Genomic DNA, 25,531 nt, shown 5'->3' with positions numbered 1-25,531 from the left:
AATTGTATTGTTGCAGGTTTTGCATTTCCACAAAGCAAAATAAAACACAATGACTCATCTTTTAATGATATATAGCTCATGTCTATTATTACTTCTCCCACCCAGCTATGAATATTTGAAGGACTATGGCATGTGAAACATCTGATTCTCACAGAGAGTGAGCCATTTTGTTCTGACCTTATAATTACTGTTTTTATTATTTTCTGAAGAATCTAGTACGATAAAGTTGGATAGTGTAGAAGTTGAATCATGGCAACTATATGTCCTCCAGAGAGGTTTCATTTCTCACTTAATCTGGATAGGCTTAATGACCCACCTAAGATAAAAGATTTAGGAGTTGGAGCATTTATATCCCAATATTTCTCTGCTTACTCACCTAACAAGCCCATCCAGATTAGATGACCTCCCTGAAGGACATCTATGGCAGTGGTGGGTTATGACCGTTACGCCCCAGTACGGTGCCTGCCAGGAGCACCAGGTACCATTTTGGTATGGTGCTCCGGAAGGCTCACCCACCCACCCACGCTCCTTACCGGTATTTAAGGTTTCCAGGGCTTCTGCACATGGAGTGTACGGCACCTGCGCGCCGCTCTATTGAGCAGCTGAACTGTTGTGGAGGCGTCATGGAGCGTCATAGGCAGTAAGTACACATGGACGTGCTCCGCACATTCATGTGGTAGACACCTGGCCCTGTTGCACCGTACCAGTTGCACCGGCATCCAGAACCCACCACTGATCTATGTGGTCCCTCTAATCACCTTGCTCAATCTGAAGAAGCTACTTGGACAAGCAGCAAAATATTTTGAACCAACAAGAAGTTCAGTCGCCATGACTCAACTTCCAGACCACTCTTCCTCGATGACTGAGAATCTTCATCAACAAAGGTTGGATCACTTCTTAAGAGATCAAAGCAGCCTGTTTCAAACTTAAGAAATTTTCAAATTCAAAACATTTTGCACAAATCAAATTCAGAAATATGCAGTTTCCATTCAGGTGTATCCCCATAGGCAGTTACTACTGTGATAAATATTAACAGCACAAATCCTTTGGCAGGTTAAACATGTTCATTGTATGGGAATGCTTGCATGCTTCTGTGACTGACGAGTCTGCTAATTTGAATTAATCATATTTTAAGGTGTTTTTATTTTTAGCTTTTGGCTTTAGTCTACTATTGCTGTACTCTGCCTCATATAAATGTTTCTTCCTCTGTTTAGCCTGTAACCTAGCGGCAATTCTGCTCACTGAAGATTTGCAATTACTTGTAGAATTTATTTTTCTCACTATGCACTTATATAATTAAAAGAAAGTTGTCCACTGGACTGGTGGAAATTGGTAATGGGACTGTAGTTCTGCTTTATAAGGTTGCAGGTATTTACTTGAGAACAAGCAATGTAAAATGAAATGTGGGATGGGAGATGGATAATGTCTGTGGACGGACAATTTATGTAATGATTCAGAATTACCAAAAGAATCCATTACCCAAGTAAATCACTCAAAAATAAAAAAAATCAGTGGAGGGAAAAGGTTGCGAAGATAATAACTATGCGCAAACATATAGAGAGTTAATTTCATGTTTTCTAGTTTTTATGGAGGGATGTTTATGGGAACAGATGCAAAATTTATTCAGTCTCTTAGAAAATAATATAACAGGGAAAGTTTATAGATTGATTTTTTTCAGTAGAAAAAAACAGGTTTCAATTATGCATGAGGCGGACCCTTCAACTGCAGCAGTTCCCTATAAAAAAAAAGAAGGACCCATTTGGTGACTGGGAGTGGTAAGTGTAGGAAGGCTTAATAAATGGTCAGGGAGAATGAGCTTGTCAAATCACCATGCCTAGAACTGTTCTTCAGCCTAGCTCACAGTTTTCATGAGGACATTGTCCCTAAGGCAAAACCTATAAGGACAAGGATGTTTCAAACATGCCAGAAACAAGAGACAAAGAGGCGCAAACCGAGACCGCCTCCTGCCAATTACCTCCCTGCGACCTATTCGATCGCACAGATTAGGCCTCCTCCGAGTCCCATCTGCCAGTCAGTGCCGACTGGCAACTACGCGGAGGAGAGCCTTTTCAGTAGTAGCTCCGACCCTCTGGAACTAGCTCCCCGTGGAGATTCGTACCCTCACCACCCTCCAGACCTTCCGCACAGCCCTCAAGACCTGGCTATCCCGTCAGGCCTGGGGATAAAAATCGTAACCAGCCCCACCCGAATGATGAATGTTGTGTTTTATTTTTACTTGCACTGTTTTCATGTTTATTGTTTTATTGTCTTGTACCCCCCCCCTTCCCTATAAATTGTAAGCCGCCCTGAGTCCCCTCAGGGAAAAGGGCGGCCTATAAATAATAAACTCATAAACTCATAAACAGGATATTAGTCAGAATCTTGCCATTGTAGGAATGGACCATCACTGACCCAAACAGGCTGACTTTTCAAATAGTAGTAGGAATAATAAATGTTTCTAGAGGCCCACAAGCAGAACTGAAAAGGAGACCCCTCTGGAGAAAAAAAATATTTATATTCAGGCAGTGGGTAGAACTGAAGAGGAGCTCAGCTACCTAATTTTAACAATTACAGGAAATACCTGCTTATATCACAACCTTTATCCAAGGCCTGAGGCACTTTAATTATGCTTGAACCCAGCTTTGGAAGGGACAAACACATTACTTGAATATGGAAAGCTTCAGTTGATCTCCAGTTGTATAATATAAAGGCTGTGGCCAGTCTAATGCCATTTGGTATCTGATTCTTTACTGTAACCCCAAATGAGAGCTTTGACAAAGCAACTTTTAAGCTACATTAATTAAGCTTTGATTTCAAGGGGGAAAAGCATTAGGAATGAACAGTTTAGGATTGATTCTGAAAGGATCATTCTTATTAAAATTTTAAGGTGAAATTCCCCTGCCCCATCAATAGCCAGCACCACTGTACCTCGGATGCCCAATTGACAAAAAACAAGCAGTTGTATCTACTGCTTATACTTAAAAAAGCTTGTTGATGAAGCACCGAGGAAGCAATGCTCTTGAAAGACAAAAATCAATCAATTATTCTGTTTCCTACTTATAATTCTATTTTCCAACTGTGGGTCCACCCCTTCTTCCTTCCAAAATTGTTGCAGTCCAATCTGATTGTTTCTTTGTTTTTCCTTGAGGAGGCCAACAAGGTCACAGAGCTCTTAAATTTGTTAAATTGTTGAGACTGGCAGCAATTTCTGCATGATCAGAGTTGCTTTAATAACCTAAGTGGTCCTGATTTGAACTTAAAACAGCAGCATTTGTGCTTCTTTCTAAGGGAGAAGAGAACAAACATCACCTTGTAGTCCATTCTGATAACATTCCCATGCCTAGCTTTTGCTTTGGAAAAAAAAAGATTTAATCGTGGGACAATGATTCGTCACAATATTGAAGTTGTCAGTTTATTATGAACTTGTTTCAAAAGGATGATTCACAATATTTGGGTTCATAAGTAAGGTACTTTGTAAAACTGCTTCCAATCTCCTGGGATCTGTGTTAGATTGTTCATTTTATTGGCCCAGAGTGTGATTGGAGGCCACCTCATAATTAAATGTGCCCTGGAAAATGAAGAATAACTGACTCTCCTTATTGGGAAGAAATTTAGTGTATATCAGGAAGCATAGTTCTGCCCCCAAAGCCGCCTGGGTGTTTCCAGTTTAAACTGAGCAATTTAACATGATAAAACACAAGGGAAGAAATGCATAAAGTAATAACATGGTTAGTTAGGTAGCTGTTTGAGCATCCCACATCTCAAACCACAGTCTAAAACCTGTCATTTTTTCCCCACTCTTTACCTGCAGTTCATATGTTCAGGGATTACAATATTCAGTTATCCAAACATAACACAATCATCTCAAGAAACACCATTTTGAAGAATGACAAATTGTTCTCTCAAAATTAATATAGGAGCTTGCGAGATCCATTCAAACTCATTTGTTATCTAGCTAATATGGTTGAGATGCAGTGTGAGCAACTATGTCCTTTCTCTTCTACTATTATCCATTCTGATTAAGGAAACTAAGCACTAAAGGAAGACACATTTTATTTAAGGTTAGTTTTGTTTTCATTTTAGAAGGTGCTTTCAATCTGTACCTATTTCTATTTTAATTTATCTTTTTACAACTGGTTCATTTGCATTTGTTTTTATAAATCTCCTCTTGGAAATAGACAAGTGATATCTTGTCTTTAAGGAAAAGTTTACAAAAGAAAAAGAGAAGGGAAAGTCTGGAAGTGGTTTTGGATAAAACCTAAAATAGTCAACTTTGAATCTATGAGTTGAAATTCAGACCTGCTTGAAATTAAGATTAAGAACCTCTAAATTGTGAGAACTTGACACTTCCCAAAATGGCTTTTATTCATAAACTGAACACACAGTGTATCAAAATTGCTGGAAAGGCCACACATTATTTTACAAATTATTGCTTTGATTTATAAAAGAATGACAGAAAAAATATTCCCAAATTCAGATCTGGAATAGTTCAACATTTTGCTCAGCTATTTTGCTTTTTCCACTAAATGTAGGGAAAAACATCAAAAACTTTGCTGAAGCATTTATGGAAATATGACCTCAGTTTTACTCATTCTTAAATAGTATATTATATTTTACTTTTCAGTTAACAGTGATTACTGGCAGATTATCTCATTTTTCAGTTAATGATGATTAAGAGGACACTTTTCAAGAACAGGCTTAGACTGAAAATCAAATCACCGAATGAGTAAACTGAAAATTCATATTAGTATAACTGGAGAATGCAAGGAATTTCCTTCCAACACTGTTTTACAACTATTTTCTCCATTAAAAAAAACACCTCTCCAACCCTTGATGTTCCTATATTAAGGTATCTTCTACATATTTCTTTACTGCCTTGAATTATTTTATTTTTATTGATTGATTCAATTTGTATGGCCACCTATCTCAACAAAGTGACTCCTGTTTGCTTCAGTAATTCACTTTTCACTAAATAGTCAGGCCTGCTATTAGCCATTTTCTATTTTCAGGAGAGAGAGGCTGCTTTGAGCTGATTTCATATTAAAACAGAACATATTTAGGGCATTAGGGAATTTATCTCCACATGCTTTCAACTGTAGCTTCAGCTTTATTCAAGACCTCAGGCATATTGTGATCTAACTTTAATATATGGAACAAGAAACTAAAACAAGTCAACAGTTAATTTTTCAGAACTGCCAAAGATGAGAAAAATATCTAAATTATAAAACTATTGTAAGAATAGTTTTCTCTGGTGAAATAAAACTGTGTAGAAAATATGTTTTTATTGTCTCAATAGTCTGACTAAAGAGTGGGGAACATGCAGTTTGCAGATGTTTTATTATTCCTACTTAGCCTCACCACTAGAGTCTGTTAACTCAGAGTAACCTAAAAGATAAGAGCTTCTGTGTTTATTAAATTTCCTTTGATTTTTGTTTCAGCTAATTCAGGGTGAATGGGTTTGGTGCATTTGTTGTAAGTTGAGATATTGATTCCTACTCCCTGTAAAACTAGGGGGGAGGGTGTGAGTCAAAATTGGTGTGGTTCAGTTTATGCCCCAGCCTTGTGGAATAACTTGCTTCCAGAGCTCTTAATAGCCCTGTCCCTGATGAAACTCTGAAACATGAGATTTCCTGCAAAGCTTTTAATTATTGTTAAGTATTTATGATTTCTGGAACTAAGCATGATTGCATCATATGGACATTAGCACGCTTATGTAGTTACGTTTGAACTTAATTATTTAGCTATTTTATGTTCAATTTTGCAAGCAACTGGGAGTCCTTAGAGAGCAAGCAATATAGGATATAAAATACTGTAAGTAAATAACTGAGTAAGGAAAGAAATAAATAGTTTAGAGGCAGATTTCGTGCTGTGCTAGATGGGACTGAGACTCAATTTAACTGAGCAACCATTTTTACAGCCAGATACTATACCTCTCAGAAGGCTACAGCATGAAGGCAACATAAGTCCCACATGTTTTGTCCATCTTGATCTGATATATTTTATTTATTTATTGTTGAATGTATACCTTGACGTTTTGCTTATTTCAACATTCAAGGTAGCTTACAATACAGAATACTGAAATAAGTTGTCTCTGAACATGAAGGCTCTTATGTAAGCAAAGTAGCTGACAGGACTTGATAGACCAGTTTTTGTAACTAACTCTTAATAATTTGGACATCATAAACAAGGCTTGGACATAAACAAGCAGCTTCTCCTCTCCCCCTTCCTGCTTTTTTTTTTTAAATTCCTTTTCCATTTTTCTCACCTTTTTATCCCCTTATCCCCACTGCTTTCTACTGGGGATCCTAGTGGAAAAGATCTTGAAAAATCATAGAGCAGATAGTTAGAGATGATGGTCAAGGTCCAGTTTTCATGGGGGAAAGTGGTGTGTTCATTTCCATAAATATCATAGTTCTTACTGAATGTTCTGGTTATTTAGCTTGGATGCCCCTCCACGGATTAAGCAATAAATATGCTTCATTTTTAAAATATGTCTTTCAAAAGAGTAAATACTGGGGAGGTTAACCAAGCCTTTGTAGGAACTTCTAAAAGGTCTTATGAAAACTTGTAACCTTACAAGCAATAGTAATTTACAATTTAATAGTAAATTAGTAAGGTAATAGTAATTTACTTTTTCATCTTTTGGACTGAAATAATTGCAATGCCCCTAGGATCGTCTTGAGATCTGTCCTGAGCATTGCTCAACTGTGGCAGTCCTTCATGCATTGAAAGAAATGCGTTATAATCTACTTGTTTGTGGTGTAGAAAGAAATGTCCTAATTTTAATGTGTCATAAAGGTTTTTGTTAAAAAGGTTTCCTAATAGTTATTTAATCACCCACAAAAACACGCTGCATAGCAAATGCTGCAAAAAAGCTTCATGGACTGTGGATGCCTCCTCCTGGATCAGCTTCTCACCAGGGTACCCAGACACCTCAATTTTTGTTTATTTGCTTGCATGTAAACAAAAACAAATTAGTCCTTCCGTGGCCTTGTACGGATCTACGGCAACATTTTGTAGCAAATGTATTGTTTCAATTAGTAAATGCATAGCTTTGATTTAATTATCCCTTTGAACAAGTAATTATATGTATAGTACCAATGATAAGCTATTCATTAAAAATAAAATAAAAGAGAATCCTCGATAGCAAGAAGACCAAGCTTTAGGGTGATATTTCAGTATCATACAAGCAACTGATCTGTGACTGTTCTATACAAATTCTTTACAGAAATTTATTCATCTGGCCTTCTTACATAAGCTCAGCATACTAGCACTATCCAAATACTAGTTCTTACTGATTTCTTCACTCCCTTGTAGCTACAAAATATTATTTTTAGGTATTATACTATTGTATACTTCAACTTTTATGCTACAGAAAAGTAGCATAAAAGTAAAATCTTTATTACGGTCAAAGACCAGCAATACACATTAGTTTTTACACTATATTAAAAAATACTAACATTAAAATATAATTAAAAAGTATTGACATTAAAAGTGGATAATAACATAATGGCCCAAAGATTGTTAAAGGTATGTCCAGATAATTGGTATAAGATGGTACTATACTTCTATACTTTTATGCTACAGAAAAGGGGAAACACTTACAATGATTAGGAGCTACAATATATAATTATTTTCCAGATCCAGAAAAGGAAAAAAAAAACTCTTAGCAGTCAAAACTGATTTTTTTTTGTTTCGTTTTGGCCAAAATAGTTCCAAAAAATGCATTAAGGTTACATGTAATCGTGTAAAATGTATGTAGGCAGCACTACCACACAATCTTATTCGCTCATCTTAAATTAATTCAAGCCCCATTTCCCTCCCCTCCCCGTGCTGTGGAAGAGTCCCTCTCCAGATATTTCTGCTATTTTCATATACACCTCTCAATCTATAAATAGTATAGGTCAAACCTGAAAAATGGAGCAACATAATTGCTGGGGAAGACTCCGACTTTTCCTGTGATCAGTGACATTCCTTTTAGCCAACCTTCACGGTATTTCCCCAAAACACGAATGCCTTCTCCTTTTTGCAGGTTGAGTTCATCCGGGCTGTGAGCTGTATAGGAGTGCAAAGCGACGGACCTATTGAAACGTAAGGAATGAGAAAGTAAAGCACCAGGCACTGGTTAAAAAAATAAATAGAAGAGTTTCATTTATGCAACATAAGGAGGCTATGACACAATACTCTGCTTTCAGGCCACACCAGGAGCTGCCCTTGTGCCTTGTGCTAAACCAGAGCAGTGCATCTGATGCTTCTTTGTGTAACACTTTTGTTACGCAATCTGGTGAATATTGTATCGGCTTTAAGTACAGACAACTTGTCAAGAATGCCAAATGGATCTCTACCTAGCAATATGTAGGGCATTTCTAAATCGGTTAGTGTAATCGGCATGATGTATTCAGTCCAAGATTAAGCTCTGGGCTACGATCCCAGATTGGAGAAAGAAAAACGCAGTCTGGAACGAAAAGAGTTAAACACCCGTACACTTGCACACAAAAAGATCATCTTCCTTTGAATGCAGAATAATTGCACTGTTTATTAGCACCAGGAAATTACATATTAAGATTCATCATCAGCTCTTTTGGGTTTTAGATCTGTCATCCAAATCCAAGAATTTCTTTGACACCTGACATTGCAGTAATTAGCTGCTCCAGCAAACAGTGTTAGGGTTTTGTGGATCCTGTAGCTTAAAAGGCATAATATTCACATGCTATTCCTAATGATTCTTCATTTAAATTAAAAAGATCTGTCTCTTCTGACAGTGAGCTTTATATTTCATGTCATGTGCTTGGAAGCTAATTTAAGGCATAAAAATAGAGTCATTCTAGAATGATGTTTACCTCAGTTTTAACAAAATACAAGTATAGCATATTTATGGAAAGGGAGCTCATGGGTTTATTTTTAAAAAAATTCCTTCTGGTATTGTAACTTTGGGGCATTTTGGCCCAAAACCTTGATTCCAGACCATGTGCTGCAGTTGCTAGGCAATAGCATCTTCTGGCCCCACAAAAATGTCATCCTTAAGAAATTCATAAGGATTATATGTACGTACATATTCAAAGATAGATGTTGCTGTAAGTGGGGAAGACTGACAATGGCCGTAGAATGCCCCATGGATTCAGGTTCTAGGTAACAGAAAGAGCTGACCTGTAAAAAAAGAAAAGAAATAATATTCAAATGAAAGCCCTTCTAGTTTCCTTCCACAGGATGTCATGAAAGTAAAACGGAATGTCCTTCAAATAGCTAGCAGAATTGATTCACCCTGGTAGAAGTTAGTCAGATGTCTCCAGGGAACTTCAAACATTTTATCACCTCTGCAGATTGGAACTGGAGAAGAATGAGCAGGCCATACCAAAGATGTATCTCCCTGGCAGGACTTCAGATGTGGAATCTTTCCAGGTTCCTATCCTTCATCTACTTTGCTCAGTGTACAAAAAGTTATTAGAGATTATGTGGTTATTAAGCATAAGTTTCAGTGAGTCCAATATATTGAATAAACCTCTGTGTATTGAATAAACTGTATTTGCTTACAGTTTAGAACTTATCTGAATCTCACCCGGCTCTGTGTTTTAGTCCTATTTTTATAGATATTAATTTAACATACATGGACAACTCTTGGATCATGTGCAATGGTCTCCAAGGCTATACCTCAGAATCTCCAAGGAAGGGGTGAAATGCTACTGATTTGGACCAGTTTGCCCGAACCGGTAGTAAAAGTGCTACTGGTTTGTTCAAACTGGTAGTAAAAAAATGCTTTCCAGATTATCAGCTGTGATGTGCGATTTACATTAGCTAGAAAGCACACTCACATTGCTACCGAACCAGTAGCAAAGTAAGTGGATTTCACCCCTGCTCCAAGGAGTTCTGGAACTTGCTGGGTCATAATTCTTAACCTCTTTCCCCCCCCTGTTGTAAAGTTTCTTTTTAAAAAGCGACATCCTAAGATGTCTTAAGACAAAGGTGGAGAAACACTGGGCTAGTCATCTAATTTTACTTTGCTTACTTTGGCAGGCCTTTAAAAAAAACCTTTAGTTAATGGCACAGCAAAACTGCTTTGATTTTATTATATAAATTTATTAAGGTTTTTTTTTAAAAAAAATAATAAAAAACTCATAGAAAATCAGTAGTCAAGAGAGAGAATAGAAAGACAGAAAATGGATAGAACTGGCAGAAATAGATGTAATAAAATAAAAAATATAAAAACAAAAATACAAACATAAAAATGACTTCTGACTTCTTTTAAAACAGATATAAATAAAACTTGAGTTCAGCTCCTGCTCTACAATAACAACGTAACTTCCATTTTTAAAAAATAATCTATAAATATTACTAATACACCAATCCATATATCATGATTTTGTTTTTTCCGGCTTCATGCAAAAAGTCCCCATGGGGGTTTTCAACTGTATTAAACTTAGCCAATGTCTTTCAGAGACATCAGTTTCACCATCCCTGACAGCTCCGTCAGTTTTACTCCCTTATTGTAAATTTCATCTGATATAGAAGTCTTGCTGCCATTATCATTTTTAAAAACAAAATACCATGCAATTTTTCAAACTTTTGCCCTAACAAAAATAAAAGCAAGTTACATATAAATATGTATTGCTCATTAGCTCACCTCTTAGTTTCTGTGATTTTTACTTTAGAGAAGTACAACTGTGATTTGCAATCCCTCATTAAGAATTGAGCACGCTGTACAAATCCATTTGTGCTGTTCTGCTTGGTATTGGCTAAGCAAGTTATGTGGACTTAATCAGTTGTGGTATATTCAATAAACCATGGTTAGATAATTGTGATGAATAATTGATTCACTGCAGCTTCAAACCAGGTCAAAAACCTGTATTATAATTTGCAAGCTCATAACAGCAGAGAGTTCTGCTCTTACATGCTAGAACAAGCAACCATATTGATTGAGAGTAAGCTTAGTTTGAGAGCCAGTTTTATGCTCAGTTATAAGATACCACACTAGAAATCAGGAGACCATGAAATCTAGTCCTGCCTTAGACATGAAGGCTGGCTGGGTAAAGCTGACCAATCATTCTCTTTTAACCCTAGGAAACAGGCAATGGCAAACCACTTCTGAAAAACCTTGCCAAGAAAATTGCAAGGAATTGTCTAGGCAGCTTCCAAGAATTGGAGAGTTTAAAAAGAGTGAGTTTAATTTGCAGCTAAAAATTTGCTCTCTGTTCTCTCAGCACCAGAACTTCCAGATAAAAAACTGATCCAATTCAGTCTAGAAATTCAGGGAATTTAGGAGGAGAGCTTGGCTTGGCTTGACTGTTATCTCTGTGGTGGTGGTTTATTTGTGTAAACCGCCACCACAAGTAGTGATTTATTTGTGTGTGTGTGTGTGTTTCAATAAATTCCATAAAAACAGGGAAACTTCTGGGATGATTTTCAACATTGTAGTGATTTTCTAGAATTCTAGAAGGAAATTTGCATAGTTATTTTCAGTTAATCAAATGTGACAGGTGTTATGGCTATGTATGCATCCTGGTAAATTTGGGATTATTTATCAGTTGTAGACAGGGCAGAAAAGTTATAAAGAAATGAATTTGTTAAACAGGATTTCTACAGGGTAGAGCTTTTTGTGTGTTTCTGTCACTGGATCATTTGTCTGACTTTGAAGGTGAATGGGTCTTGCACTATATTCATTGTACTTTTGGGGTTGTCATAGATATTCTCTTTCTCTTGTATAGAGGAAAATTTGACCTTGTGTCACAGATGCCTAATTATCTGCCGGGCATTGCCTAAAGCAGGACGGTCAAACTCAAGGCTTGTGGGCTGGATATGGCCATGGAGTGCTTAGATCTGGCCTGTGAGGCTGCCCTGGAAACAGCAAAGGATTGGCCCACAGTGCTTCTGCCAGCAAAAACGGAGCTCAAGAGGGCCGTGGCCGGCCGGCCCAAGCTCCATTTTCACTGGCAGAGTGTTGCAGGACCCCTTTGCAGCCGAAAACAGAGGTTGAGAGCCCCTTTTCCCTGGCAGAGTACTCGGGCTGCCACAGGCACTCCTGACACAAGTGACATTGAGCTGGCCACACCCAATCTGCCCCCCTGAGGTAAAACATAATCCTGATGCGGCCCTCAATGAAATCGAGTTTGAGTCCCCTGGTCTAAAATAAACAAGTGAATTGAATAATCCCTGAATTCAAAGGCTGAAACAAACAGTTTTGCCTCCAATGTCAGAAAAACCCACCTGCACCTTTCCTGTTATTAGTCACTAAAAATACAAGTAAATCATTTTTATTTTGTTTTTCCTAAACAACCTAATCACCTACCTGAAAAAAAAACACACCTCCCTTCCTGATACAGCTGTTTGGTTTCCCTTTCTGTAAACTGGAAGTTGCTTCTACTGGCAACTACCATGTAGCCTTTGCTATTATCCTGGCTGCTTCCAGAAAGCACATTTTGCTGTTGGCCATCATACCGAATCCAGCATCTATATATGCACATGAACAGATGGGAAAATTCTGGCACATTGTATACTGGCACCATGAAATATTAGCCATGTGAACAAAGAGTGCAGTATGAGATGTGGAGGGTTTTGGAAGCCCTTCTGAAAACAGCTGCATAATCTCATAAAAATGTCTCCATGGGTCTAATAGCTAATGTTAAATGTAAGAACTCTGAATTGTTGGCTGTTGAGAGGCCTCTTCTCCATGAATTTAGTTAATCCCTTTAAATTTCAAGACAACTAAGTGGGCTTTCTGATGATGGGTTTTTGAATTTCGTTATTCTGGGTACTGCGCATAATAAACCTCTCACTAATTTTCCTATGCTTAGGTTCTATGGTTCATTTTGCACTCAACATGGTTTTGCTATATGCATAGGACTAATAACAGTTTAGGGCCATTCAAATGGAAAATCTATTTTTCTGTTTCCCAGAATATTTGTACTTCAACCTTCTGTTCAAATGTAATAGTATTATTCTGAATTAAATGCCCCAACTGTTGTTTGTAGTAGTTTAACATGAATGAAATTGCTCATTCATTCATTCATTCATTCATTCATTCATTCATTCATTCATTCATTCATTCATTGGAAATGAAATGTGACGTCCCTTGCTATTAAAGGGTTCTTTGATAATAACCTCTAATTTCAAAATTGTTAAGATTTTTCTGAAAGCCTGCAAGCCAATCCTCCATGGCTTTAGCCCATACACCAAAAGAAATTTTCCTTTAATATATATATATATATATATATATATATATATATATATATATATATATATATATATATATATATATATATATATATATATATATATATATATATATATATATATATATATATATATATATATATATGTAGTTCCCTATATTCTCAACTGCTATATCCTAATACAATTAAAAGAAGGACAAAATTTTGAATGCTGGGTATTTTAATACAAATATAGGCAGACTTTTCTGGATAGATGACATTTCAACAAATCTCTGTTGCTTCTACTCTCCCTGAAATAAATGTTCATGTTTATATGGAGATATAGTTATTTATATCGGCAACATCCATTTCTACCAATACATTCACAAAGCAGAGAGACCAAGGAGTTTATAATCTAAATTCCATTAACTCCTGCCTTTTCTTCTGTGCAAAATATTATAGAAAAGGGAAAGAAAAAGGTTTGGATTGTACAATTTGATTCTTTCAAATAACAACTGCAAAGTTACTCTTGGTTGGAAAAATAATTCAGAGTCAGAATTTAGAAACTGACTACTACTTTTTAAATAGGAAAATATATTTGCAATGAGACAAAATCCTTTTGTCTTGCTGAGGGTTTACTAGCTACCATGAACAAAGGTCCTGATATTATTTATCTGATATTGCGAAACCATTGATTGGGAGCTACCCAGAATTGGATGAAAGATGGGCAGGCAGACAGCAAGACAAACAGAAAGATAGATAAATAAATAGATAGCAAGTAAATTTTCATTATTTAGATCATTTATAAATAGTTCTATTTCTGGCTACAATATAGGACTATTCAATCATGTTTAAAAATCAATAATCCAATGTGAGGTTGGCCCAACCCTCCTATCTTTTTGTAAGGGCTAAAGATGTGGCTGTGCCAAGCTGGCAGTGGGGGAACAGCACATTGGAGGTGGTTGATTGATAATAACAGATCCCACTTCCTCCTGCCCCTGCCCTCCCCATGTCTCCTTGGTTTTAATGACTGATGTTAACTTTTAACATTTTGACTGCATATGTAACTGTAAGCTGCCCAGAGTTACCCTATGGTAAGATGGGCGGCAAACAAACAAACAAACAAATATAAAATAAATAAATAAATAAATAAATAAATAAATAAATAAATAAATAAATCCTAAATTGGAGTTATGAGGAAGAAGGAAATCTAAGCATTTAAATCAAGGGTGGTGGCTTTTAGATCAAGATTATACAATTTACATTGGTTCACTAGCTTCATCAGGCTTGGTGTAGCATGCCAAAAGCTGAAATCTAAAATGGATAGGGCCAGGATCAATTTTAGGAGAGAGATTTAGGAGTTTTAATCAGTAAAATCCAGATCAGTGTTTTTAGAAAGGAAGGAAGGAAGGGAGGGAGGGAGGGAGGGAGGGAGGGAGGAAGGAAGGAAGGAAGGAAGGAAGGAAGGAAGGAATATAGCTGGAATCTCCTAGAGGACTGTCTCTTGTTGAGGATATACATTCTTTGCCAACAGATCCTTTTCATCAAAAACTGAAGGCCCTGTTTTTCTTGTTTTGTCTCTCTCCTCCAAGCTTGAAATTAATGAGCACTTTCATAGGAGGTCCCAGACAGTGATAGTTACTGTGACCAAGATGATAGAAAAACAACTCCAGCTGTCCTCCCTTTCTCCATCTCTAACAGATTTTCACCTCCCTCACCACCCTTGTGTCAAGAACAGAATCCTAACGCCTTACGAAACACTGTGTGGTTTGGAAAGCTAGCCCACACCGCTCTAGCGGTCCACACTTGTTTCCTTTGTAATGCCTTTTATAATTGACAGGGGTTAAGGCAAATAAATTCCCACACATCTATTATCTTAAATTCTTGACTGTCTACTGTGCTTTCAGCTGTACAGCTGCTAAAAGGAAGAGACAACCCTCCTTTGCCACATATTCCTTGACTGCTTCTTTGTAAAGAATTATCCGTTATGCAATAGAAATTTGGATAAACATGAACCAGAGAGAGCTTAGATATTGAGGGCAAATAGGCAGGCATTTTTCCATTCCAAGATAATTATCAAAGGAACTTTTTCTTTGAACCCTGATAATACAAAAGTAATCTTTATGGAGAATTAAAGGTGTGAATCTTACAGGAGGCAATGTCCAGATGGCTGTCATTCATTTTGTATCTGTTTACTATACACAAAATGTCATATCTCTTGTTTCTTGCTGCTCTTCCAAGTGTGTAAACCTTACTGAAACTGATATCAATCCATACACAAAGTAGGCAAAACTGGTTAGATGGGACCAATACTGCATATAAAGTATATCCACAAATTTCTTTTATATGCACAAGAGCAAAATTTGCTTTACTTTCTACTTGCAATGACTGCAGGGATCTGGACACAGCCTAGATCAATTTCCTCCAATCTGATTCCTTTCTGGTGTGACTGAAGTGTGCAACCCCTAAGCCAAATTATTTATTGTGATTGCAAGCCAAATTCTAAGAAGCTCTTAGAGAAAGCCTTGTATTTATATGGATAGATTAGTTCTGAATTGACTCATTGAGTTACACAGAGAAAGTAAACAGCTGTTTACTGTTCTGGGAGGTGCCCTTCTTAAGGTGCACCTGATTAGTCACTATTTATATCATATTGCCTTTGCAATCTGTAAAACTCTTAAATGATTACAAAAGTTACTGTGAGAAAAGACTTTTTCAGATAAGCATTTTGCAATAGTACAAAAATCTTACCAGTACAGAGAAAATGTATTTAGATTAGTTTTGTGATAGTTGCACCATTTTTCGTATCCTGACATGCATACCATCATTTCATACATCCTGCTCAAGGTAGGAAATATATGTGATATACATGACCACAACATACGTATGTCAAAAACTGAGGAACCTATCCTCAATCAAATGATTGAACTCAAGGTCCTCAAATTGATCTGTCAGCAGTAATCCTGGCTGTCCAGCCCAAGCCCTCCCTCACTGCATTTTTGCACACATGTTTGTAACTGCAAACCCACCCCTTTAATCTTCTGTCCACAGTTCATACAAGGGAGAATTTACTAACGATATGTTGGTTTTCCCTCTTTCTAGCAGTCCTTTTGTAAGGCATTCAAAGTGTCATCTCAACAGAGAAGACTTTTTTTACTTGAGCATAACATAAGCTGTTTGAAGTTATCCAGGTGTTCTAAAGTCTGAGAAAGAAGGAATGTTTGACTACATAAACACATGAATCATAAAGTTCCTTGTCCTAGTTTTATGCAATGCAAAAACAATATAGTGACAGTATGGAAAGAGCTGAAGAAAATAACAAGGAAGTATTCCTAGTGGAAGAGTGGGAGAGGGGAGAAGTTACAGAAAAAGCCACTATAGTCTCCAAAGCAGATGTATCCAACCTGTGGCCCACAGGTCACATGCAGCTCTGGACAGCTAATCATAAAGTCCTACAAGTTCATAAACTTTTATTATTGTTTTGTGATTTCTGTACATTAATTACATTATTAATTTAGCCCAAGACAATCTCTCTTCACTCAGTGTAGCCCAAACAAGCCAAAAGGTTGGACACCCATACTCTAAACCATTCTGTAATGTCCAAATACCTGAACATTTGAATGATGTTGGGAATGAGATGTATTTCTGAGGATAGCTATACCTTCTGAGTTAGGAAAAGACAACGAAGAAGCACGGACAATATCTGTCTACAAGGTTAGATTGTAGGCAGATGATGACTCTAGGCAGATCATTAGAAGAACCACCTGATTTTGTGGAAATGGGATATTCTCCTAAGAGACGAACCATTTGACCAGAAGAAATCTAGGTTTTAAGATCTGACCTTTCATTGTTTATGTGAATAAACCATTCCCATTACCATAAATTATGTTTGGGCATAATCTGTGAATATGCTCTTTTCCAGCCACCAATTTTTCAAAACTCAACCACTCCCCACATAATGGAATCCACAATGAAACTCACATCAGAACTTCATGAAAGAGAAAAACAAAGAAGCAGCCCTTTGCTTTAAAGAGGTACCCAAAATAATACATGACTCATTGAACTCACCTGTTTCCGTTCATTCTAGTGAGATTTTATTACTACCTATGCTTAATTGTAGCTAGCAGCAAACTAAGGGCTACAATATGAATGTTTTCAATGCTCAAATAACTCAGTGCTAGAATGGCAATTGCGATGCTGCAAGACAGAGTTATACATGAGGTTCTGTAGTTAATACTAGAGGTACTTGTAGATATATTAATTTAACACTTCCTATTGCTGGAATGAAGGAAAACATGGGACTGATGTGGCACTAGGAGAATTAATTTCAGAAATATGTGCATGTATATATAGAAGTTTACTTAGGAATTTCTGATTAGCAAAGGGGGTAAAATTGATGCTACCAGTGGCAATGGGAAATAATTATAATGGAATTTAATTTGGATGCCAAGGTTATTGTCCAACTTACATTCTTTCTCACTTCTTTCTGTTTTCAATGCTTTGACTCATTTCCTCAAATAAGAAATGCAAAGCACCTACATTCTTTTGTGTATGTATTTATTAATCAATCCCAAATTCCATACTACTCTAATACTGCTTGGATGGAGTAAAAAAAGGTATCACGAATCTCATTTTGTACTGAATTTGAATTCACAGCAGTACAAGATAAGGCAGCCTCTCTGCATTCAGCATTAAAGAACAGTAAAACGAAATTTTGGAACACTTTGCAAATAATACAATTCAGGTAGTCCTTGATGCCATTGACGCAAATGACCCAAAATTCCATTTAACGAGTCATTCATTAAGTGTTTTTTGCCCCATTTTAGGACCTTTCTTGCCGCAGTTGTTAAATTGAATCACTGCAGTTGTTAAATTAGTAACCCAGATGTTAAGTGGATCTGGCTTTCCCATTGAGTTTGCTGATCAGAAGGTCACATAAGGTGATCACATAACCCTGGAACACTGCATCCATTAAAAATATGAGTTAGTTACCAAGCATCTGAATTTTGATCATGTGACCATGGGATGCTGCAACAGTTGTAAGTGTGAAAAATGGTCCTAAGTCAGTTTTTTCAGTGCCGTTGTAACTTTGAACAGTCACTGAATAAACTCTTGTAAGTCAAGGGCTACCATACTTCTAGGAATATTTAAATTGTGCAGAATGTTTTAGTCTTCCAGTCTATAGAATTCAGGTCTTCTTCCATACATTCAAAAGAATTTGGCATTAGCATAAGGGGAAACATCAAGTTTCTACTTCTTTTTTATTTTTCAGGAGGCATTTCAGGGTTTAATTAATTATCCTTATATTATCTTGATAAGAATGAAATAAACTCATATTCACAGTGGGCAAAAATAACAGGAGCAGCAATGGAAAGATGTATATGTTTGGTTTGGCCTAGTGTACTATAGGCAATCTTCTGGTTTATGCAGTACACTTTTTTTCAGTAGCCAATAGCCATAGGACACAGGAGGCCTGGTAGCTAGAACTGCCACTGGAATTTTAGCCACTGGGGCTAAAATTTCAGTGTAACTTTTCCAATTTTGGAGTCATTTAGGGGCATCTGTAAAATGTTAATGCTCATTAAATTGTCAGAGGTTTCATGCACCTTTTTAAAAATCTGCTTTCCCACTGAACATTGGCAGAAAACTATGAATTTGTCACTCAAGCTTAAGGGTCCCAGAAGAATCAATCTAGCACAGTCACTGTTTTATTTCATTGGATATGCTCCATCACTTTAGATGTTCTTTTTTGCTAATGGCAGAATGCTGTTTAGAATTAAAAAATGATAAGAGAAATACCTGCTTGAATAAAGATGCCTAGTTATTCTTCAATAAATATAAATTTGTCTCTTAGCAATGCCATAGAGCAAAAATCAGAATAGATGTTCACGGTTCTTTTTTCATACCGAATAGACCAACATTTCAAAGTTGTGATATTGTGTCTGTTTGTAACAAATTGCATGAGACAAAATGGATGACAACTGCACTCTCTTCCTTTGTTTTACTTTTAATTAATTATGCCAAAGGCAAAGCCACATAAGAATAACCGATTCTCCAGTTCAATGTCTCTAGAAATGAAATGAAAATGACTTCATTTCCTGGAGGAATTCGAAGGAACAATTTTCACAACAAAGAACAATGTATCATCAATAGTAACTTCATAACTGCCTTGGTAGTGACTTAATTTTAAATAAAATGAAAGATAAAACACCCACTGACCGTCTCATTTCACAGTAGATACTTTCCACAACCAAACAAACTTTATTTTACATTCCATTTTTAAACTGAGAGGGCAAAAGTGATTTCACAATTTAATTAATTAATGTCCTAAAGGTGCTTTTTCAAAAGGCAACTGGGTTTTGTTTTTTACTTGAAGATGTTTTGTTTTTCATCCAAGAAGCTTCTTCCCTGCTTCTTCACTGAAGAAGCTTTTTGGATGAGAAGTGAAATATCTTTAAGGAAAAAACAAAATCCAATTGCCTTTTGAAAAAACACCTTTGGGACAACCATGACCTGTATGAGTGAGAATATCTATAGACAAAGTAATAAGGAAAATTTAAGGAAGAATAATTTTGGAGCAGGATCTGATTTTTTCTTTATGGTGCTGTTGATGTTGGATTTCAGTATTTTGCCAAAGTCAATGCCATTGGGCTCTCAAATTCCATATCTCATTTCACTCACTCAGCTATAGATGAGAGAGAACCCCTCATTTCATTTTATATTTGACTACTGAATATTTTTTGGTAAGTTTTATGTGAACCATTAATAGTATTCTCTGCTTGTCCATAAATAAAAGGTAAAGGTTCCCCTTGCACATATGTGCTAGTTGTTCCTGATTCTAGGGGGAGGTGCTGATCTCCGTTTCAAAGCTGAAGAGCCAAGGCTTTCTGAAGATGTCTCCATGGTCATGTGGCCAGCATGACAAAACACCAAAGGTGCACAGAACGCTGTTACCTTCCCACCAAAGGTGGTCCCTCTTTTTCTACTTGCATTGTTATGTGCTTTTGAACTGCTAGGTTGGCAGAAGCTGGGACAAGTAATGGGAGCTCACTCCATTACCCGGTGCTAGGGATTCGAACCGCTGAACTGCCAAACTTTCTGATTGACAAGTTCAGCATCTTACCCACTGAGCCACCACATCCATAAACAATAGCAATAATAATTTCTTCTACTGATTCAATTTTAGTTTGAAGATTTCTTCTCCAGAACAATATCCAATTTTTTATTCCCAATTATCTCAATCCAACTATTGTTTGGGCAAACTCCAGGGCACAGTTTAGGACAGGGGAGCCTGGCTTGCTGTGGTCCATGGGGTTTTGGGGAGTCACACACAATTTTGCAGATGAACAAGAACTTTTGTTTTCTTCTACAACTCAAATGAAATTGCTTTCTGTTATTCATGCCGATTAACAAAAGTGCTTCTGCCTCAAAGAGGGGAAAGGAAAGAAAAACCACTGGAATGTTTTCCAGACCAGACTCTGCTTTCAGCAGAGGGATGAACAGCAAAAGGAGCAAAATAATTGTGGGCGTTGCTGGCTTAGGGAGTTAGGAAGTTTCTATCATTCATAGAAGCAATGCTTCATCTTTGAGGTGTGAGAAGCCCCAAGGCAGTGAGCACATGTCTTCCAGAGTTTTAAATGACACCATTAATTATTTTGAATATAGATCCTTTTCCTCACTTCCTGTCCAGAGGGAATAGATTGTTTGGGGAATACCTCATACACAGGTTATTAATACATGTTCACAAAGTCTTTAGGTCTTGCGCTTTCTTAACTTGTCTTTCTTAACCTAGCATTTTAGAAATTATCTAAAGAAGGAGACTCAGGAAATCAAAAACAACAGGACTTGGCAAGAAAATATAAGTTAGACAATTATACCACAGACAAGAAGAACACAGAATAGGGACCAACTCAAAGCAGAGGAAAGAGCAACTCTCAAAAACCTATAGAAAGACCAAACCATTATCATCTTACTAGCAGACACAAGCTTAGCTACAGTAATTATGGACAAATCACAATATATACAAAAGGCAAAGAATTAGTGGAAGACAAAAAAAAAATCTACATCCCAGTAAACACCAACCCAATTCAGATGTTTGACAACCTGAGCAAGAAAATCTCTTGATGACCTAACCTATCCAAGAAAGGTTAAATCACGAAAGAAGAACGGTGGCAGATGACCAATGGACCCATCCTCCCAGCCTTCTATGGTTGGTCCAAAATACACAAGTTCAACATATTGCTTCATCCAACTGTATTAGTACCAGGGCTCCCAAAATACAACATAGCTAAAGAACTTATAAAAAAGACTTTGGCATTTCATATTGGGAAGTAAATATTCTATTAACTTTCCACTAGAGCAGGGGTGTTAAACTCAAGGTCTGGGGGGTTGGATCCAGCCCGTGGGGTGCTGAGATCTGGCCCACAGGGCCAGCCTAGAAATAGCAAGGGACTGGTGCGTGGTGCCTCTGCTAGCAAAAATGGGGTGCAGCCTGGACGGCTTCCTGTAGCACCCTGATGGCCAAAATGGTTTTAGCCATCAGGGTGCTGCAGGATGTATCTGTCCCGTCTCTCCCCTCCCTGGCCAACCTGGGAAGAACAACTATAATGCTGATCCAGCCCTCGAAGAAATCCTGTTTGACACCCCTGCACTAGAGTGCTCCAGAAAACTGAAGACTTAAATAATAAAAGAAGAGATTATGGTTTCATTTGATGTCATAGCAGTATTTACAAACTCAGAACTAGCAAAGGAATCCATACCAGTTGTGTTACATAATACACCTGACCTAACTGCACAACACATTTGATCTAATTGAATATACTAAGATCAAAATAGATCAACCTCTGCCTTACTATCTATTTTCAGTTTGATGGACAAATATACCAACCAATCAGAGGATCACGCATGGCATCACTATTCTCAAGACTCGTAGCAGAGACTGTAATGCAGTGTCTAGAAAAATATAACTCCCAAACATACCACCAAAAGTATGGACTGGCATGTAAGACAACATCCTTGTTATAATAAAAAAGGAGCAACTAGAGAAGACACATGAAATAATCAACATCTTCAGAGGAATAACATTCCTAAGGAAAGAAGAAAACAACGGATTACCCTTTCTGGATATCCTCAACAGAAGAGCAAATAGAAACACAAGTTTATCACAAACCACGCATATTAGCCAACTGCTTCATTACCAAATTAACATCCCAACTTCCCATAAGCGTAGCTGTGTAAGAACAACATTCAAATGGTCACAAATGCACTGCAGCAACCCAGAATACTAGAAAATGAAAACAGACTGCCTATACAACATCTTCCAATAAAACAGATACCCAGGCAAAAAGTGCTCAACTACTCAACCCACTAGAGAACAACCAATACAACCTATGAAAAGGGAAACATTACCATATATCAAAAACCATCTCAGAAACAACCCACGACTGTTACATCAACATGGCATCACCACAGCACACAAACCAACAAAAGCCTTCCAAAATAAAAATAGAAATACCCAGTAGCCCAAGAAGTAAAAACATGAGCCATCTAAACATACAATGTAAGGACTGTAACACCCTTTATTGATTTATTTTATTTATTGATTAAATTTGTTTGCTGCCCATCTCACCGTGAGGAGACTCTGGCCAGTTTACAACATTAAAAGCAATAAAAAGGTGTGTAATGTGTGTGTGTGTGTGTGTATCGATAGATCGATAGATCGATAGATGTAGAGGTAGGTAGACATAGATAATATTAAAAGTTATGCTTAAAAGATGGGAGGGGGAGCAGAATGCATGACAGGAGTGACGGGGGAATCTTCTATTGGTCCATCAACCACCTCCAATGTAATGCTACCCCATTGGAACCCCATTATGCAGTACAAACCAGAAGAATAGTAGCAGAATACATCCATGAACACCAACTGGCAGCAAGAAGACACTACGAAAACTCCTTAATGCCACAACACATGGAAAGACTTAAATATAGTTTCAACTGGGAACTGTGAGCATCCTAGACCAAGCTAAATGCAAAAAAATGCTAATTCCTGGAAGCCCAGCACTCAGACAAATCAGCCATTTAAGGCACATAGAGATGAATCACATTTGCACATTGTTCAAAAGACACACTTAAAACAGCTCAAAAGGAATAAAAAGATCTGAACATTGCCTAGCCTGCAATCAACACCAAGGTAAGCAGGGGTTAATATCAGGAGGAACACCAGACAAGCAATCAAGCAGAAAGCAAATACCCTAAAGGAACTACCAACTCAAACAATCAAGTATTAAAAACATCCTAATCAAGGAACTATCAAGGAGAAACACCCCCCCTCCCCGCAACCCCAGTGAGAGGACAAGCTACTGTGTATAAACATAGAGGAAATACTACCCATTTCTAACATTGAAGATGTTACCTAGCTGAGTAATGAAACATCGGCAAGAAAATAACCAAGTTCAAAGAGCAGCAAGGCTTCCTCTGTCTGGGGAATAATCTAAAAATGCAAAGAGGGTAGCAAAGTAGCATTGTTTTTTTCTGTTCTTGTAACAGCTTCCTTTCCACTCTGCTCTGATTATATTCCTCTACAGCCTTCTCCAATTATATATCTACTGACTCACTTCCTAAAACAGGAATAGACACCTCTTACATTCATACAACCCCCAGGCTCCGTTTTGTGGCTTCAGAATATTTAGGATTGGATTCAGAAATTCAATGGTCAGTTTCTTTGTTACTGTTTGCCACTAAACTCCTCCTCAATTTAGAGCTTGAGATACCGAGGAAAAAAAGTGTGACTTTGAGAATGAAAATGGCTGCCCTCCCCAGAATGATGAGGTCTATGATTGGGGAGGGGGTTCTCTTTTAGAAGAGATATAATTTATACACCCCATCCCATCATAATGTGCATGTATGCATGTTATACTAGTTAGTCTCATAAGTAATCCTTAAACCACGGTAGTTAAGAAGAAATGCTACATTTCTAGGCTATACAAGCAATGGCAATTCCTCATCCACAGAATTTGGGAAGTTAAAAAGGTTTGAGACAACGCTGAGCTTCATTTCTAGCTCTCCTGTATTTAAACATCTCTTCTTCCGTTGTGTAATTAACCAGGAAAAGATGGAGCAAGACCTTGTGGTTGGATTCACCTGAGATTCTCTTTACACTAGGCTGACAGCATCTGAAATTCTACAGTGCAACATTAACACGTCATTTCTTAAGTCTATGTTCCATGAATTCATTAGTGCTTACTCCACAAGAATTGGGATTAAGACTGTACCACAATTTAATCCTACTCAGACTTTTTCAGATAGGAAACTGGTACACAGGATGAAGTTGTCTCTTGTCTTCACAGAAGGATTAATTTAGCTTTCTGCCTCTCCCATGTTATTTATACCAATGCATTGTCACTACAATAAAGCCGAGATGAAAAAGTATTTAAAGAATTAAATACAGCATTATGTTGCCCATTACCCTAGGATTAAACTATTTTGGTTAATATAATTTAGTTGGGAATATACATGCATAGACTTGAGTTCATTGCTTTTGAAAAAACATTCCATGAGGCTGAAGTTCTATGTAAGATTCTGGTTAATCCTATTAAAACGAGCATTTGTATTTTAGGCAACATTGCATACAATACCCTACTAGCTATGATAAACAGAAGTGTTACTGGGGCTTTCTAAAACAAAAGTGGCATGTGGTAAATTAAAGTAAATATAGATTTCTTGGCTTTGAAATTAACTAGGTGTCTCATCTAAGTATTTACTCAACTTGGGCCTGCTTAGTTTTTTGAGATTATTAGTTAAATAGTCATGGAGGATCAGACTGACTGTTAGTTAAATAGTCATGGAGGATCAGACTGAGTAAATAGTTGGGACACCATTAGGAAATTTTAGGACTATAGGCTAATCTGGGAAATACAACCCCCTCCCCACCAAAAAAAAGAAGACAGTTGCAAGTAATTTCTACCTCTTTGCCAAGAAAACCAAAGCTATAATTGAACTTGATTCAAGGGAAAGGTCAATAACTGATGTAATTGCCAATGCAATGGCAGGAAATTTGGATGACTCTCTAAGACAGTCTGAGGTTTTCTACTGGCTGTCAGGTAACAATTTCACCTCATATTAATCTGTCTCCTTTGACTTACAACTGGAAGAAGAGATGTGACAGCTGATGAAACTAGGAGAATGCTCTAATCAGAAAACAAATGGCCCTTTTTAAGAGGTTACTCTTGGGATTTCTGAGTCTAGAGGAGAGATAAGGGAGTCACTGCTGGTGTTAATTAAACGAAAGGACTGCCATGGCCAAGGATTAAGAATTGATGAGATAATAATTTTATCTTGAAAAAATGATCTTCAGATTACAGTAATGAGATTGATAGACTTCTAGGCATTGG

The 25,531-nt window shown here is 37.2% G+C and overlaps 1 protein-coding gene across 5 annotated transcripts in view; it reads right to left on the bottom strand.

Annotated features, from left to right (window-relative positions):
* The window catches only part of SH3RF2 (SH3 domain containing ring finger 2), an 82,691-nt gene that overhangs the window by 5,771 nt on the left and 51,389 nt on the right, over nt 1-25,531 (bottom strand). For all 5 annotated transcript variants that reach the window (XM_014063866.2, XM_087709594.1, XM_087709595.1 and 2 more), the window contains 2 exons: nt 9,053-9,147; nt 7,911-8,081 (listed from right to left, as the gene is read on the bottom strand). In XM_014063866.2, coding sequence (XP_013919341.2) covers nt 7,911-8,081; nt 9,053-9,147 — 266 coding nt within the window. The remainder of the gene's footprint in view (nt 1-7,910; nt 8,082-9,052; nt 9,148-25,531) is intronic.

The sequence above is a fragment of the Thamnophis sirtalis genome, unplaced genomic scaffold, assembly GCF_051295495.1.
Source record: "Thamnophis sirtalis isolate CommonGarterSnake01/CBP01778 unplaced genomic scaffold, rThaSir2_p1.2 scaffold_3, whole genome shotgun sequence".
NCBI lineage: Eukaryota > Metazoa > Chordata > Lepidosauria > Squamata > Natricidae > Thamnophis > Thamnophis sirtalis.
The sequence above is the reverse complement of the archived record's forward strand: the minus strand, read 5'-3'. Positions and strand labels throughout refer to the sequence as shown.